This window comes from Poecilia mexicana, unplaced genomic scaffold (genome assembly GCF_051168715.1).
Source record: "Poecilia mexicana isolate PSO_F unplaced genomic scaffold, ASM5116871v1 scaffold_12, whole genome shotgun sequence".
In the NCBI taxonomy this organism is placed as follows: domain Eukaryota; kingdom Metazoa; phylum Chordata; class Actinopteri; order Cyprinodontiformes; family Poeciliidae; genus Poecilia; species Poecilia mexicana.
The window spans coordinates 15,749,823-15,767,715 of NW_028263381.1; the positions used below are offsets into that span (position 1 = coordinate 15,749,823).

The 17,893-nt window shown below is 40.4% G+C and overlaps 1 protein-coding gene across 3 annotated transcripts in view; it reads left to right on the top strand.

Moving 5' to 3' along the window:
• Positions 1 to 17,561, top strand: part of sh2d3ca (SH2 domain containing 3Ca) — a 62,745-nt gene extending 45,184 nt beyond the window's left edge. For 2 of the 3 annotated variants that reach the window (XM_014993875.2, XM_014993877.2), the window contains 12 exons: positions 4,990 to 5,118; positions 8,485 to 8,634; positions 9,311 to 9,588; positions 9,689 to 9,766; positions 11,148 to 11,275; positions 11,368 to 11,737; positions 12,087 to 12,216; positions 12,429 to 12,544; positions 12,698 to 12,869; positions 12,967 to 13,078; positions 13,160 to 13,366; positions 15,063 to 17,561. In XM_014993875.2, the coding sequence (XP_014849361.1) occupies positions 4,990 to 5,118; positions 8,485 to 8,634; positions 9,311 to 9,588; positions 9,689 to 9,766; positions 11,148 to 11,275; positions 11,368 to 11,737; positions 12,087 to 12,216; positions 12,429 to 12,544; positions 12,698 to 12,869; positions 12,967 to 13,078; positions 13,160 to 13,366; positions 15,063 to 15,238 (2,046 nt within the window). In that variant the 3' untranslated portion in view covers positions 15,239 to 17,561. The remainder of the gene's footprint in view (positions 1 to 4,989; positions 5,119 to 8,484; positions 8,635 to 9,310; positions 9,589 to 9,688; positions 9,767 to 11,147; positions 11,276 to 11,367; positions 11,738 to 12,086; positions 12,217 to 12,428; positions 12,545 to 12,697; positions 12,870 to 12,966; positions 13,079 to 13,159; positions 13,367 to 15,062) is intronic. The other variant, XM_014993876.2, reaches the window with a different exon arrangement.
• The last annotated feature ends 332 nt before the right edge of the window (positions 17,562 to 17,893 follow it).

Genomic DNA, 17,893 nt, shown 5'->3' on the forward strand with positions numbered 1-17,893 from the left:
ATCTTTGGACAAGGTAAAAACAATCAAATAAATGTGGCAGAGGAAGCTCTACTCTTAAAAGTACAAAGGGAAGTATACTCCCTGAGAATTGAGACTAAGCAGTCAGGATAGTAAAGGGTATCCTCTCCATCTTTGTAACTGCAATAAAAACATCACATTAGTCATTGTCACCGACTCCCCTTCTACTTATTCCCATTGTTCCACTTTTGCCATGGGGTAATATATCCTTCTGAAAGAGATGTTTTACTCTCTTTCACAGCATTTAAGAACTGTCCTTGCTCATCATCTTCTGCTTCTCCCTACAACTTTAGATCCATTTTGTCTCAAAGTAGCTGATCTGGGGGTGATAACGCACCTAAATTGAATGCAGTCTAATTGCAAAACAGATTAAATTGTTTCTGTTCTTTCTAGTATCCAGACGAGCTATTAGCAATACTAACTTGCAGATTTCTTTTGATATTAAAATTTAGCTCAAAATTATTCACACCCTTAGCAGATAGAGATTAAAAGTCATTTTCACTGAGCTAAATGAATACATTTACAGGTAAATAAGGTATTTTTCGGACTATAACCCACTATTTTTACCCCACGCGGCTTATAGCTGTCATAATGGGTGATTGTGAACGTACCCACATTCAAGAACACAATCAGGAGAGTAAATCACAATAATGTTTATTAAATAAAGAGGAGTGGAGAGGGAGTTCTGGAAACAGGGTTGGGACTGCCGGGTCGTCAACTGTAAATAGGAGGATTGATGTAAATACAGTCGATAATTGAATAATTAGCGGAGCTAGTCGGAGAGTCTTACTTGGGAAAAGAGTAGCAAATGAGCTAGGTTTAGGATGTCGCCTGGTCTTGCTGGAGGTCGGAGATCCAGAGCTCGCTAATCCGGCGAGCGATGCACGTGGGAGGGCGGACAGGTAAGAAAGGCTGGTAGCGGACGGCTGGCAAACTGAGAACTTGGATTTATCCAGGGACAAGGATCTGGCTTTCAGCAGGTAAGACCTGAGGCGTCAGAGAGAGGAAAGGTTCCTCGGGAGGCTGGTCGAATCGGAGACCGTTCTGAGGTTCGGCGTCCTACAGGTACGACCTGACGAGAGGGAAAAACACGACGAAGGTTACTTCAGAGTTTAACTCAGAGGGCCTAGCTCAGAGATAGTTACCATTCAAGGTTAACATTCAGGCACCGGAGTGTTTGCCAGCCGCCGTCTAAATACTCCACTTCAGCCCTCTTCTGATTAGCCACAGGTGCAGCAACGGGGTCTGCCCCCGCACCTTCCAGGGGCTCAACCCGTCGAGGACCTCTGGTGGATGGTTGAGGGAGTGGCAGGCAACAGGAAAAAAAAGACCCAAACCCAAAACTAAAAGGAACAAAGAACTCAGATCCCAACAATAGCCCGGTGCGGCTTTTCTGTGGATTTTTCTTCAACCACCAGGGGGCTCTCTAGCAGGCAGTGAATCATTGGAAGTCAAAATTAGAAATCAAAAAAGAACGTGCTGATTTTCATTTTAGACCAAGCACATGCTAGCAGCAGGGATGACTGAGAAATGTTTTCAAACTATTACCTCTTCATCATAGAAACCACAAGAAGAAGTTTATATGATGCAGCTTTTAAGTTGAAGGCTATCGATCAGTACAGATCGATAGCACGTAAACTCAGCGTGAACAATCCAAGGTATGCAGAGCTGCGTCCTTAATAGCAGATTTATCAATGTTGGAAAGCCGAGAGTGGCGGAGATACCAGCGGCTTATGACCCGGTGCAGCTTATATGTATGTTTCCTTTTTTTTTTTTTTTACTTTGTGGGTGCGGCTTATAGTGAGGTGCGCTGTATAGTCCATAAAATACCAGACTATAGATATGTAGTCCGGCGTATGTATTTAAACTCTTAAAGATCAAACTCACAAACTGAAGATGTAACTTTGAAGATTTAAATGTACAGGTATAGAAAAAAAAAAGTAAATTTTGTATATCATGACATAGTAGCATGAGCCAACCTTTGAATCTGGACCTTTTCAAAGGTCAATAACTTTTAAGCCTGCTTGACCCAAAACCTTGTTCTGTAAAGTCAAAGGTTGTGAAGAAAAGCACTCGAGCATTTCAAATACTTGGGTACCAGCCATGCCGTTGCAGAAACAACACCTCATAGACAGTATTTTTTTCTAAAGGATTTAATGTGGGTTTTGTTGCCTTCACATATTAGAATACAGATGCCTGTTGTGTCACCTCTTATTGTCTATTGTTTGCTGGTCTCCATCAGTGTTTCCCCTTTAATGTCAGCCTATTTCATGAAACCTGTCATAAATAGAGCCATGTTGACAGTTCAATTTACCTCATAACCCTTCATATAGATATATATGTGCGCACACACTCACACACACATTGACTCCACTGTTGAGCATCAGTTCCATTCCAGGTACCTCTTGGGTTTCCACAGAGACGGGGGAGGGAAAGCAATAACGGCACACTTGACCCATCTGTTTTTTTATTGGCCTGTTCTCACCTTCACACAGACCCACTCACACACACCTTGAATCTAATCTGGGAGACCTCGCCTCCGTGGTGATATTCCTCCATCCTCCCCAGAGGATTATAGGAGAGAAGAGGGGCGAGGAGGAGAGGAGGAAGTTAATAATTTTGCCTCTCAGCAACCTGAAGGTGATAAGATTGTGTGTTTGAGTCTCGTATCACATGCGGACACTTGTGCAGCAGTGCAAAAAAACACGCTGTACATAAAGGGGTCATTACAGCTTCCCATCCTTACTCGTAATGTTTGTGTTGTCCCTGAAAAGTCAGACAACAATCTTGCTAGAACTTTTTCAGGAGCTGTTTGTGTGAACCGTGTGTATTTGATAGTGTATCACTGAACGACACCAGTTCTGGGTAGAGCAACATATCTGGGGCAAATATTAGGAAAAAAAAAAAGAAAAGATTAGCCCTAGCGACAAGGTTGTTTACTGTTTATTCTGGTCGCCAGTCGCATTCCTCCTCATACTGGCAGTCGTGAAGATTTTGTTTTCACTTTTTATTCCTTTGTGGATTTTTATCCTGGTTCAGATTTCTGTCAAATGTTTGTGTGCGTGCACGCAGATATTTGTGTGTGCCTGCCTTGTGCATTAATTATGTTAGGCTGCTCGTCTGAACTCAATCTTTCCACAGCCATCAGTCGTTACAGTGGCTTCGGGGTCCCATTTAGGGAGTTCCCATTTTTCTCCATGCAAATAGCACTAGAGCAGATTAGGTGAACTTGAAGGAATTAAAAGGGATTTATTGCAAGTTGAAGGCAAGGTAATGAATTATGAATAACATGGTTATAAAATGTAAATCTAACCTAAGTAAACTGTTTTCAGTTATTCTGAAAAATTATTTTGTAAATAAGCTGCATTCAGACATTTCCTTTCTGATTGATTAGCAGAGCATTAACATACAAAGCCTCTGTTCTGCCCATAGAAATCCCCTTCTGCCATGAACACACTCTAGTTGGCTGTGTGTATAATTGAGGCTCTTCCTAAGAACACTTTGACATGTAGACTGGAGAAGCTGCTGATCAAACCGCCAACCCTTCAATTAGTGGATGACCTGCTCTACCTCCTGAGCCTTTAAGCGCCTTGGTCGCAATAAAAAAAAAAAAAAAACATTGCCTAATGAGCTGAATGTTTGCAGTTTTTACTGATTCACACTCACACAGCTTAGGGGCCCCTTGTGTTGTGTGTTTGCAGCAGTTTTTTTTTCCTTTTGGTGATCATTTATGAGCCACATTAAGAGATGCAACAGTCAGAATTTTCTGGCCAATTTCTGAGGTCTGGCTTTAGTAAAGCTTTGACCCGCAGGCGTCAGCAAATTATGATTTCTCTCGAAGAACTGATATTACAAAAACAGCATTCAAAATATTTTCAGTCCAGCTTTCTTACTGTGAGCAGTAAGTGTTTATATGACCACATCACTGAGATGTGATGTCACTGAGAGCATTTGCCGCAAAGCAGGGTTTTATTAATGTCCTAAATCTGTGTTGCAAACTGTTTATAGCATCTTATATAATAGTTAGCACAGTTTGCAGTGCTGAAGTGGCCACGTATTACTTTAACTATGAAATTTGCAAAAAATAATGCCAATGTTAGAACATTGAAGGCTCCAGTGGATAAAACAGATCAACATTGCTGTATTCTTTTCGGTTTATTGTTTCTGTTCAATGTCCTGCTCTTTCTCTTGCAGCCTGACTGGCAGACGTGTCTGACATGTCACAGAGATTAACAATCTTGCATCTCTGTGCTTCCTCCGGCCTCATTTTAAACACATCCTTCATACTGATAACTTTTTTTTTTTACTCTCTGTGTTGAAGACAGTTTTCGTGAGAGCAGATTGGTAGTGGTTTACATGTGGACCATTCACTGACTGAGAAAGGCAGTGTTGTTGAGTTTCTGAATCGAGCTACAGATCATCCAATTACAGTCAAGAGCCAGTTTCTCAGTGCATCTTAAACTGGAATAAAATTTTAAGTATCTGTATTGTGCTTTTATGACTGGGCTGGTAATTTCGCCAAGCCATTCTCAGTGGCCAAGACTTAACGAGTGACATTCTGTCCCTGCAGTGTGTATAAACAACAAACGATTAACTTGTTCCTCAATGGATTTTCTCTTAGCTTATTGTTTGTGGTATTTTAGTGTTTTTGTGTGTATTTGGGGAAGTGGGTATGTGCGTCATTTTGTGCATTGTGAAGCTTCCCTACGGCAGCACTGCCGCAGAAGGCAGCACAGGTGTCTGTTTTGTGATTACTTGTATTGCACAGACCTATCACTGTTGTTATAACTGTTTGATAGGAATCTTAGTTTTTGTTTAATTTTTTTAAAATTCAGTTATATTCAGTTGTTTTGCAATAGTTATTATTGTTGATAAATTTTATCACCTTTTTTTGTTTACATCCATATAAGTATTGTCTGACCAGTTACATTTGGACTGATGCCTTTTTTTTTTATCTCTCATTTGTCACAGTTCTCAAAGGAGAAATACTTGCTGGAGTCTCCTCCGGAGAAACTTCGTAAAGAACTGGAAGAGGAGTTGAAGCTGAGCCCTGCTGACATCCGGAGCCATGGCTGGTACCATGGACACATCCCCAGAGAGGTATTAGTGCTGCCGGGTTTCTTTACTTGTTGGTCACACTACACAAGGTAAAGACAGTATAACAGCAATATAAAAATTTTCAATCACAATAACTTCCATTACCAACGAATGCTTCACAAAATTCCCGGGTGGGTTTAGTTAGAAGCTTAAAACCTTAAGTTTTTGGTTTGCTTTTGTTTATTCCGTTTTTTCAACACTCCTAAAGAATGTAGCTCAGTCGTAAATAATTCATCATATATGCTTTTTTAAATATCAGTTTTCCTCATGTGATTTTTAAAAAAAAAGAATGAATTAAGTAATTTGGTGGTAACTATGAGCATTACAGTCTCAAGTAAAGCTGACTGTGTTTTTTTGTGTGCAATAAATGGGGAGATATGGCTAATTTCAAAATGTGTTTAGTTTGGAGAAAGAATGCTTTTTAGTGTTAAATTGTAAAGATACAAATACCCTTTTCACCTAAAACAGTAAGTTTTCTTTATGCTAAAATACATAATTGCAAACATATTTGAGACCTTTAGGTGGATGTTCAATGCACAAAAACCAAAAATATTAAACTATCAATAATGTGGTGGACAACTCTTCTTTGTCAACTGTCTAATTGAAATATGGAATTTACCTGGTTAGATTTATTATGAGTGGGACTGAGTATTATTTCTGCTGCTACAGAAGCACTTAAGACTTCTATGTCCTTCATCCTCCAGATTTAGAAAAAACTTCCAAAGCTTCAGAGTTTAGGGATTTAGCATCCCTGTTATTTTTCTACTTTTCCCAGTTGTCTTTTTTTGTGACTGTGTGGGACCTTTTTCTCTGAGGTTTTATGATTATGTATGCATGAAAATTTCTTGCCAGCACAAGGTCACTGTGGAGGGACCTGCTAGACATTGCAGACGGCAAGTCAGAATTTAGATGCAAATTGGTGGCAAAAAAGCACAAATGAAAATGAATGAATGATTTAAAGACTTTATGTAGTTAATGAACGAGTGTTGAAGCTGAATTTTACAGTTCAAGGACCGTGTGTTCTTAACAATATGTCCATATCCAGAGCTTTACACAAAGCGCACAGATAAATCGGAGAGTTTATCTGTAGAAGGTCAAAATAATAAAAAAAAAAAAAGGTTGTTTACAGATCTGTTAACACCATCTGAGTTCAGAAGCTGAAAACATGTGAAACCATGTGTGAAATTTGGCGGAGAAAAGAAAAAATGTGTTGGTGTGGCAACAAGCATCTAACAAAACAATTTCGGAAATATTTTGGAGGTCAAAGAGTTTGGAAATTACTGTTTTTCAGCTTTCGGTTTCTTTTTTTTACATTTTGTATTTTTTTGGGAAAAAACCGTCAAGAAGATAAAATAAAAGTTGAAAGTGCATATTATCATCTACATCACAGTCGTGGCTCAAAACGATTTTGTTTCCTTAGAAATAGGAGGAACAGTTTTGTGATTTCATTTTAAACACCTTGCTGTTGCTGAAAACATCTTACTACACCTTCTTCAGTCAATGATTCATTCACACAAAGAAATTTGTTTTCAGTGCAATATGATGCATTCACTGCAAGACAAAAACAAGACGCTCGAGGTTCTGACTTTCAGTCACTTCTCAAGATGAAACTTGTATGATACTGGTATTTTCTAATTTCGTTTTGAAGAAATTGAAGTACAATTTTCTAGTTGTCAAGCAAAACAAAAACTATAGATTCTTAGCAGAAACTTACAGGAAAATAAGTAGACACCAACTGATTTTAGTAACGTTATCAAAGGATTTCCCAGCTGGATGTAGGTCATGTTTTAAGAGTTTTAAAAGTCAACATGTCGTGGGAATTTTAAGGCTTATTTATGTTTTCTGTTAAAAAAAAAAAAAAAAAGTTATCTTAATTACAACAGTTTTGAATGTTGGTCTGTTTTCAAGACAACAAATGCAAGAATAGCAGTTAGACACAAATGAAAGAGGATGTAACTCTTCCTCCAGATTAATTCACCCTGATGGTTACACACGCAAAAATCCGAAACCAAAGAAATAAGCAACAGTTTCGCATAAGAATAGAAATTCTTTTTACATGGAACAAATGTTTCACAGAACACACTCGTGCCTGTAATCGCACGGTATTAGCAGAGTGATTACTCCGGCATCATCTCTGGCTTTGAAAGGCGCAGTTTAGGCGGTTTACTCACAGAACGACACTGATTAATGAAGCCCATCATCTGTCGCAGCTCGGCAGCGAGTGCTTTAGCGTTCGGAAGGAGGGAGACTCTGCCAAACAGACAGCTGCGTATGTTGCTGATGTACGCAGTTGAGCTTCACAGCTGGGGACAAAGACGCAAACACACACAAACACACAGTTTTGGGAGCACATGTGGAGGGTACGTCTTCATCATCTTCGTCTCCCTGGCTCTTGATCAACCTGCGTCTCTTTCGAACACAAAACACCGACTTGTGCCATCTGCATGTTTTTTGCTCCTTTGATTTACATAAAATATTCATATATTCAGGGATTTTCCCCCAGTTTAAACTTTGGGGGAAACCCCAGGCCAGGTTACCAAGATAGCACTTAGTGAGCTTATTTTAATCAGTTTTAATCCCGTCCATCCCTCCTGATTATGCTCTTCATCCTCTAGTTTTAAAGTTAAAATATCTCACTTTTAAGGAAGTCATATAGCTTTCCCTTCATATTTTTTTCTAAATTTCTAATAACACAATCCTACTCCTTTTAACAGAATAACATTTGGCACTGGGGGAGATAAAAGCTTTGCATGAATTTGAGGCCTTTTGATCTGTGCATTTGCTGCCTCCTGCTGGCCTGTGACACTGTTTTCCTTTTGGCTTTGTTGCTCTGCATATTTCATGGCTTGTTTAAAGAATTTAACGCTTTTCACCCTCTGCTTTCACAAACAGCCTTCTTACAGGTTGCTTAAAAAGACACACTCCTCAGGCTGATTTTAGCGCCTCTTTTTCCCCACACATCTAATTAACGGATTTTTGGTATTTCTTTTTCCCCACAAGTGCCGTTTTAGTTTTAGTTGGCAGTGATACGTTATTCGTTGATCGTGAATGGAACATTAGTTTTCTAGATTGGCTCTTCATTGGTGTTGTAGAGTATTAAGTGGATCGTAAGAACTGAGTCGGTGTGAAAAATCTGTTTTAACACTAGGACAAATGTTTGATCAGCAGCACTAAGTCCCGAGGAACTGTTATAAATAACCACACATTTCCTAAGTCACTTATTCATCTTTCAAATTGTGACAAACAAATTATTCATACACATGCCACAACTAATGTAGCCGAGTTTGCTGCTCTTTTTCTGTTTGCATTGTAGTTTTTTTTTTTTTTTTTTTTTTTTTAACTTAACTGGGCTTTTTCTCTTCCTTTCAGGTCTCTGAGTCTCTGGTTTTGCGAAACGGTGATTTCCTTGTGCGAGACTCCCTGACCAATGTCGGCGATTACGTTCTGACCTGTCGATGGGACAATGAGGTGCTGCACTTCAAGATCAGCAAAGTTCTGGTGAAATCAAATGAGACTAAGGTACGTCAACTTCTGCTAGGGCAGGGATCTTTAAGCAGGAAAATATGAAGCAGTCGATGTGAAAATATGAAATACTTTTAACTTTCATAATTTTATTACATTTTAAAAAGCGAAGTTTAGTGGGGAAAAATGTTTAAAGAGACAATGAGGATGTAAAAATCTGATCAGGTGCATATTGCAACCAGTTGTTTCCATTGATGATGCATTTGTTCTCATCTGTTGGGAGTTCGCCCAGTGAGTCACTGTGTTCAACAACAGTGATATTATGAGACTATTTCATTAGCAACAGGCCGCCACGTGCTCGGTCTGTTCCAAGTTATCAAACTTCACCTTGTTTAGCTGCTTATTTTACCGAGGACACAAGAGTTCTGCATTTTAAGCTGAATTGGAAAGTTTGTCTTTGCCAAGACAATAAATGTTTCTCTTTTCATTTGGTATTTTTGTGTTTGTTGTCTCGTTGTCTCTGCTAACATGCTGCAGGTGTACAAAGCTGACCAGCTGCGATCCTGCTTACTCTTTCTTTTGTGTGTTTTTACCAGCTGTGAGATCATTTCCGTGATATTATTGGAGGATCAAGACGATCCGCCGATGTTTTACTCACTTAATAAATAATAGAATGGAACAAATGTTCTAAGCAAGTGTTCGAAACAAAACCTTCCCTCCTTGTCTTCCTCAGGTGCAGTACGTGTTGGAGTCAGACAGCTTCGACTCTGTTCAGGAGCTCGTGCGCTTTTACGTGGGCCAACGCAAAGCCGTCTCGCAGTCCAGCGGCGCCCACATCTACTGTCCCGTCAGCAGGACTCTACCTCTGCGCTACCTGGAGGCGACCTTCGCCCTGTCCAACAGCAAGCACAGCTCCGCCTACTCGCCGTCCAGCCAGAGGGGGGCGTACATCAAGCGACGGAGCGTCACCATGACGGACGGGCTGACGACAGAAAAGATGATGCCTCACAGGTGAGGAGGGCGCGGACGCTGATGTTCCCTGACAGCTCTTTCTCTCTTGCAGCTCTGTGAGAAATGTTATTGATTTTTTTTATGTCGCATACATAATCAGTGATTCAGACAGCCCCAGTCCAGTTGAGACACCGTTGGCCCCGCCCGAGCCAGAGCCGGAGCCTGTGTCCGAATGCAGGTTGTGTTTATGTGTGTGACAACAATGGTGTTGCTCTGGTTCCCTCCACACTCCTAGAGCCCCTTCACTTCACAGACACCTGTAGTACTTCCCTTTGTGATGAGAACTGTTCACTTCTGCACCCAGTGAGGCAAGTTTTAAACGGCATGTAGCTGTTTAAAACTTGATGAATCTACCAATGAGGAGCAGACAAGATTCTGGGCACCAAGTTGCCTTTTTCCAACCATAAACTTCAATATAATTTATTTAGAATGTATTTAACACCCAATTATGAAATGGAGTAAAAACAAGACATGGTTCAAACTTTATTACTAACTTGTGTGAAAAGTGTAGTGTGCTTTTGTTTTAAACCTCTATGAGCCAATACTCTGAAACCACCTTCCCAAATGTCTGCACGCTTTGTATGATCTAGAAACTAAAATCTTTGCCCAATCTTCTTTGCAAAAGAACTCTGACTCAGTTAGATTGGATGGAGAGCTTGTGTTTACCATCATTTGGTCCACACAAATGGACTAAATGAATTTTGGACTTTGACTGGGCCGGTCCAACACACGAGTCTGCTTTGGTTCTCCCAAGTCTCAAATGTTAATCCTAGATAGGAATTTATCTTCAAACGTCTTACTACCAATCCTGATTGGTAGTAAGTAGTAGTAGTAGTAGTAGTAACACATCACCACAGCATGATGCAGCAACTGTTTTGCTGTAGAGGTGTTAATGCTTAAGATGAAGTCCAGTTTTAGTGATCTCAGGCGTGTGAGCCAAAAGGTTTGACCTTGATCTCATCTGACTGAAATGTCGTCTTCTGCATGTTTGCAGTGTCCCACACATCGCCTGAGGGAAACTACAAGCAGGAGTAATTAGGGGCTTATTCTTGCTGGTCTTCCATGAACTTTAGATTTGTGGAGATCATTAGTGCTAATTATCGTTTTGTCAGATGTTCTTATCTAAGCTGTGTAACTCTGCAGCTCCTCCAGAGTTAAAATTGGCCTCTTGGCTGCGTCTCCTCATGGTGGATGGCCTTTAGGAGATTTTGGGCACTTCAGAAGACATTTGTTTGCACTTGATTTTATTTTGGTCTGTCAGAGTAAAAGAGGTTGAAAATAAATGCAAACCAGACTTTTTCAATTTTTTATAATAAAAATAAAAACTTGCTTGTAAGGCTAGTGAATCTCAGGTATTGATTATTTTCTCCTATTTCCTAAATCAAACTCATGTCTGCTTCTGCCTTGTTGTAGTTCATAAATAACAGAAATGCAGTTTTATTGCGACCGTCTCACAAACTAAAACATTCCTTCTTCCCTCACCCTGTAAGAAAGAACATTTACATCCGTACCAAGATGGCTCCTGTCATATAACACGAGCTTTAAAATGCCGTTTGCAGCCCATCAACTATTCACCACCATAAAGACGCAATGCGCAATTGTGCGATGAGCATGGACCAGATTCAGGAGTACCGCTGCCCCTTGTCGCCTGTCGGGGAAACCCCGCTGTCTCCTGCGTATAGTGCTGGTAAGTGACAGACTCCGACACATAAATAATACATTGCCATCACACAGACGCCTTCTGCAGAGAGTTGAAAGCTCGTCTCTCTTTTTATCCAGTCACCAGGCAGAGAGCCCACTCCGGCGGACGGGCCCTGGCCGTCGTCCCTCCCTCCCCCGTGATGCGCCGTTCCAGCGACCCTCAGCTCAGCCCCTTGGACGGCAGCGCTCCCGCACAATATCCCACGCAAACGCCTCACCCGGTACACTCCTCGCCTGCCCATCATTCCGCCTACCAATCGCAGTCGTCGGAGACGGCTGGAAGTTACTGTGACCTCAGACCCTGCCCCTGCGGGCCGCCCAAGCCCCCAACTAAGAGCTACGTAGAGCGACTGCGAGTTGAAGAACTGAGGAAAGGCGAAGGCAGAGAAGGAGACGGGACATCTGTTGCCCCGCTGGTGGAGTCGACCTCCTTATTCAGGCCATCCAGGTACATCCAGGAGGAGGTTTTGGGCTAACAGGCAACATCTATGTCTTTCTTAGTTTAGAGAAACAATTAAAAAGACTCAGTATTAACTCATAGTTTAATGTGTCAGTGCATACCGTACGGACAAAAGCTAGTCTCCATAAAAAAATACTCTGGATTTATCTTGCAGTTTTTTCAATATGTGGGACAGATTAACTCTGTAAAGATCTGGATGCATTCAAAGCCGGACAGCTGTCTGGGTCGCAAAATTGTGCAACCTACTTTTCTCCACATTTTTGTAGCGGCATTCACTGCTCTTCGAGTTCTGTCACGGTCCATTATTTCCTAAATCTCTGAAACTCTCCTTCTGCAGGTATGAGTCTAGTCTGCTTCCTGCTGAAAATAAGCCTCTGGAGATGTCAGTCCTGAAGAGAGTCAAAGAGCTGCTGGGTGAAGTCGATGCCAGTACCGCAGCTAAACACATCACACTTGTCGACTGCAAGGTATGCATACAAGTACAAGCAGTTTGCACACACACACACACACACACACACACACACACACACACACACACACACACATAGACGCACAAACAAAAATACTGACACAAGCTTGCATGCGTAATTGCAGGTGCAAACAGAAACAAGCTCACTGCAGCTGGCATGACAGAAAACATAAATATTATAATGTATGTATATTTATTGCTCTGGCTCAGGTTGCTAGAATATTAGGTGTAACGACAGAGATGCAAAGGATGATGGGAGTGTCCTCAGGGTTGGAGTTACTGACTTTACCACATGGGCATCAGCTGAGACTTGACTTGCTGGAGAGGTACAAATAAATTTCTTTCCATGTGTAGAAAGTTAAATATAAGCAGTTTTGAAATGTTGTGTAAGTATTTGAAACATTGCATAATCTTGAGTTGTTGTTTTTTTTACATCAGAACCTTATTTTTTTATTATTATATATTTTTTTTATTTTCAGGTTCTACACCATGTCTATCATGATGGCCGTGGACCTCCTCGGCTGTACAGGAAGTACAGAGGAGAGAGCGGCCCTGCTGCATAAGACCATCCAGTTAGCAGCAGAACTGAAAAGTAACCTGGGAAACATGTTTGGTTTTGCGGCTGTGATGAGAGCCCTGGAGATGCCACAGGTCAGTCATCTATCACCATCACTAGCGAGGATACCAAGGAATTCCATTTTGGCGGAAAGTCCAGCATGGTTTTGTTTGTTTTGTTTTTTGTCTTCAGATTTCCCGCCTGGAGCAGACGTGGGTGACTTTACGCCAGAGACATACAGAGGGCGCTATACTGTACGAGAAGAAACTCAAGCCGTTCTTGAAAAACATGAACGACGGCAAAGGTGAGCTGCTAGCTGGTAGCTGTTTGGTTGGAGGATGTTTACTTTCTCAGATGAACTCCAACCCTGTCTTTTTTCCTCCAGAGTCCAGTGTCATGTCCAGCACCTCCTTCCCCCACGTCCTCCCAGTCCTCTCTCTACTGGAGCGAGGCGCTGCCGTCGGGGAGGTGCTCGAACCCTGGGAAAGCTCCGAGGCCGGCGTGGACGTGGTCATGCACCACCTAGAGGCCGCACGTACCATTGCACATCACGGGGACATCTACAAAACGACCGCTGAGACCAAGCTGCAGGGTGAGACTTCCACATTAACCTCGCGAAGACTGATTGCAGCTCTGCGATGATCAGTGTCTGGTCAAAACTTAGAAACTGCCTTGTAGTTTTATGTGAATTAGATGCTTATTTTTCTGAACACTTTCTGTAAATAAGCAGGGTCACAGCACCACTGATCTGATGTATTGATCCCATGCATATGGTTGCTATGTTTGGTTCATTGATTCAAATAATGTGTTTTTGGGTCCGTGTTTGATGCCATTACTGCTTTATTGAACAGCCTGTCAATAGCTTTTAGCTAACACCTACAGTTTGTATTATAACCACCAATTGATCACCGTGACCCTTTTATCAGTGAGGGTGAATCCAATCATTAACCTGTTTAACTTCAAACCCTTGCTGTGTTTGGAAACATTTTTGTTTCGTAGGTGGCTATGACTTTTAGAGTTTATTATTATCTTTATTATTGTCAGTATTCATGTTGGTAAATGATGCTTACTGGCTACATTTTTGTGATCTGTATCTAACAAGTGGGAGACTACAAGCTTATAAGTTATTACTGTGACATTACACGCTTTAAATAAGCTTTTGTAAATTAGACTTTAAGTGAATTCAGTTAATTTAAATACTGTCAGTTGCATCTGAATACATCTACGAGTTCTTTCTGTCACATTTTGTTCAGATCATCAATTTTATATCAGACAGAATTAATGCAAATGAGCATAAAATACAATTTCAAAATGTTGATTTTGTTTATCAAGCTGGTTGGGCCTATTAATGACTCATTTACGAGGTCATAAAAGAGCAAAGAATAACATCTAAAACACAGCAGGTCTCACTGGCATCAATCAGTGTTCGTGATTCAACAACAAGAGAGAAACTGGGCAAAAATCGCTTCCATGTGTTTAAAGGGGAAAACCACAGCTGAGCAAAAAGAACCCAATGAGCCATCTCATATTTGTCAGACTACATCTCATTGATCCCTACAACCAAGAACATCTGACCACTAGAGCTTTAGGCTCTTGATGTTTTAGGTCATAACAGAACAATGATCCAAAGCAAGTTTTTGAATTTCTCATGAAAGCAAAATGGAGATTTTGAAGCAGTTTTTGTCAAAGTCTAGACTTAATTGTGATGGAGATATTGCGATATGACCAGGCTGGCTTTGGGTGTTTTTTTTTTTTTTTTCAATTTAATAAATGAAATCTCCATTGGAAAACTGCCTTTTGATTTTACTCTTGTTATATTTGGTGTTAAATTGTGTTTAAACTAAAATATTTAGATGTGGCAAAAGAGCATAAGCAGAAGAAATCCGTAAGATAAGAGGAAGATGTATTACTTCGTCTGTCCTAATCAAACATGTCAAACTATCAAGGCTTCTTTTTCAAATCTTTGCAATTTGACATATTAAATTAGGCCTTTAACAAATTAGATTTGAGATGTCCCCTCTGTATTTATAAAGATTATTAACCTATGTGAGCATCTCAACAATGAGATGTTAATGGTGTCCTTCCGCAGAGTGCTTTCACTAAAAAAGCTGCATCAATTCCCTTCTTTGTTCTCTCTATGGTTGTTCTTTCCCATCTTCTTTTGACGCAGAACTTTGATCATAGTACAAAACAATCAAGAGCCTCTTTCTGTTTAGCTCCGTTTCTCTTTAAATACCATAGTTGCAATGAAATCTTCATCGAATACCCTTATCGCTTCTCCTTTTCAGGACTCCAGGAGCGAGTTGAGATACACGAGGTCTTCCAGACGGAGTTTCAGATGCGTCTGCTGTGGGGCAGCCGCGGGTCCGAGGGCAACCAGTCGGAGCGCTACGAGAAGTTCGACAAAGTCCTCACAGCTCTGTCGCACAAACTGGAGCCTCCCGTGCGCCACAGCGAGCTATAGCATCAGCCCCGAAACTCCAGATCGCCAAAACACTCTTGTTGCACTTACCACTCCCGGTGTGGTATGGTTTTATTTTGTGTCGGAAGTGGGGGATGATGATGATGTGAAAGAAGCAGAAATGAATGAGGAGGCAGCTAAAAGTGCACGAGGAGATTTCTTTACTTAGAACAAGTGTGGCACTCACTGTGGAAATGGAAAAAAAAAACAAAACAAAACAAAAAAAAAAACGTGTGTACCTCCCTGTGGACTAACCTGCTAAAATATTTAAGTCTGAGGGAAAAGCTGTTCGATGGGAACATGTGTACGGTGGGCTCTGGGGGCCAAACGAAGCTGCGAAATTTGGCATCGCTCCAGTAAAACTGAAACTTACGACTGCTGTCACAAACTTCGGCCGAGATAACCGTAACGTTTTACATAGCTCTCGGGATGTTTAGTCTGCGTGAGTATGCGTGCGTCGATAAGCCTGCTCCTCCATTTTTGTTTCTGTTCTTTTATTTATTTGTTTTTTTTAATAATATCAAAGCACTGTGGCCACTTCCACATGAAACTCATGAATCTCTCAGTGCTAATCACGAAGGAACCCTGCTAATAAGACCTCATTCAATATGGATCACGCAATCCCATCTAGTTCTATTAAAAATGTACCAGGCATGCATTAATAAATGCAGATTTAATGCAGCAACTTTAACATGAAAGCTCAGTGTGGACAAAGTGACCTTTCGTCTCATCTGGCTGCTTAATATATTTGATATTGTGGATTGTGGATCATGTACTTTCAAAAAGTAGCCAAAAGCAGCATCGTGAAGAAGACTACCTGGGAATGTATTCTTTTTAAATTTAATTAAAGCAATGTTTCACTTATTTGGGAGCATTTATGAACATGTTACAGTTTGCAAAGCTTGGCCAAAACAGTCGATGCACGCTGCTGTAAATGTTGCACCGAGTTTAATGTTGCTTTAATAACAATCTAAACCCGCGTGTCAAATATATGAAGCGCTGAAAGGACCCTGCGATGGTGTACTGTTTATGAGACTCACAAGGCAGAGAAAGTACAAGTGTCCATCTCAGCAAAATGACAAGTTAATTTTGTTTTTGTAATCCAGTTCGAAAAGTGACAGGGTTTGGATCTAAGTATGGCAAGGAAAAGTTTAGTGGAAGGAAAATGTATAAGGAAAAAGAAGACAAGATGCAGGGATAATTGCAGCCTTTTGGAGTTGGATGTAATCTGTGACTGGAGTGAGTCTGTTGCTTCAGATCATAGTTTCTCAATAGGCACACAATGACAGGCAAAGTGTGTGTTGAGAAGGTTGCTGAACAAAACGATGTGGCCCCACAAACTGCAGCATTCATCTGTGTGAGATGTGGTGTTTTCTCCTAAGGGAAACTTTATACGCCGCCTTGATCTTGGTGATGCAATTTTCCTGCAGGTGTGCAGTCCGAATGCATTTAGTGCTTCAGATACATACGCCATTATAATAGTCCATCCTCAACATGTTACGGTGGTTATCAGATTTTGCTGATTAACCTTTTTTTCAAACACTGGATTATGATACAATGTCACTTTTTGAGTTAAATTACAGAAATAAATTAATCTCAAGATAACACTGTGTTTTACTGAGATGCAACTGGGTGTCATGTTTAATTTATGGTTAGCTTGAATGATGGCTGTATGTTTTTCAATTTATGTTTCAACGATAGAGCTAAAATAATTGGAACAACACCTGTTTTACTTTAAAGTATTTTTGCCGTAAACAGGTCTGAGGAGGCTGTCGACGTCTCTCAGAGCTATGCAATCGTTTCAGCTGGGAACTCTCAAGATATTTAAGGAATTTTAATTTTCAAATAGGCAATTGGAGATATCACTTCCGATATCAAATCGGATATTTTTCCTGAAAATGTTCCATCTACACCCCCACAGTTGTGTATTCGAACTTTTCTGTGGATGTTGGATCCAATGATCTGTTCTGGAGAGTTGGTGCCATGTGCCACTTCTAACAGGAGAGGGCGCACTTTAGTCAGCAAAAAATGTAAAAAAAAAAAAAAAAAAAAAAAAAAAAAAAGGAATAAAGACATTAGACAGAGGCAGGGACAAATTACACAGATCTTGCTTGTTTTGTGACCAAGAGGATACCTACTGGTTTAGGTTTCACTGACATGATGATGATGATGATGTGAAGTGCTTTTATCTGTATGAAGTAAGCAAAAAAAAAAAAAAAAAGTCAAGAAATGATTCAGGACTGATCTCATGTTCTTTTTTGTTTTTCTTTTTTGTACTGTATATAATAATTCACTTTTTTTCAAATAAAACAAATGCTTGTGTGGATGTGTTTGATTCTTTTAAGAAAAACAATAAGATGCAAACATCGATACAGTCAGTTATTTTAAACATTTCCTTCATATTCTAATCTGATGTCTGACTGTTATTTTGCTGTCACAAATCTTGAAAACATTTTTGAGGTGGTCCGTTGCTTTATATGTCTTCGTTACTTAAGAACATGGTAAAGGTGTATCAAAAATCTGTCAGATAAATGCATGCTTTGCATATATAAGCACTCATAATTTTAGAAACATCCGGTCTTCAATTTTGATATACTGGCCTATAATTGTAGCACCAATTATTTTATAAAAATCACTTATTGCATGACCTTTCTGAGA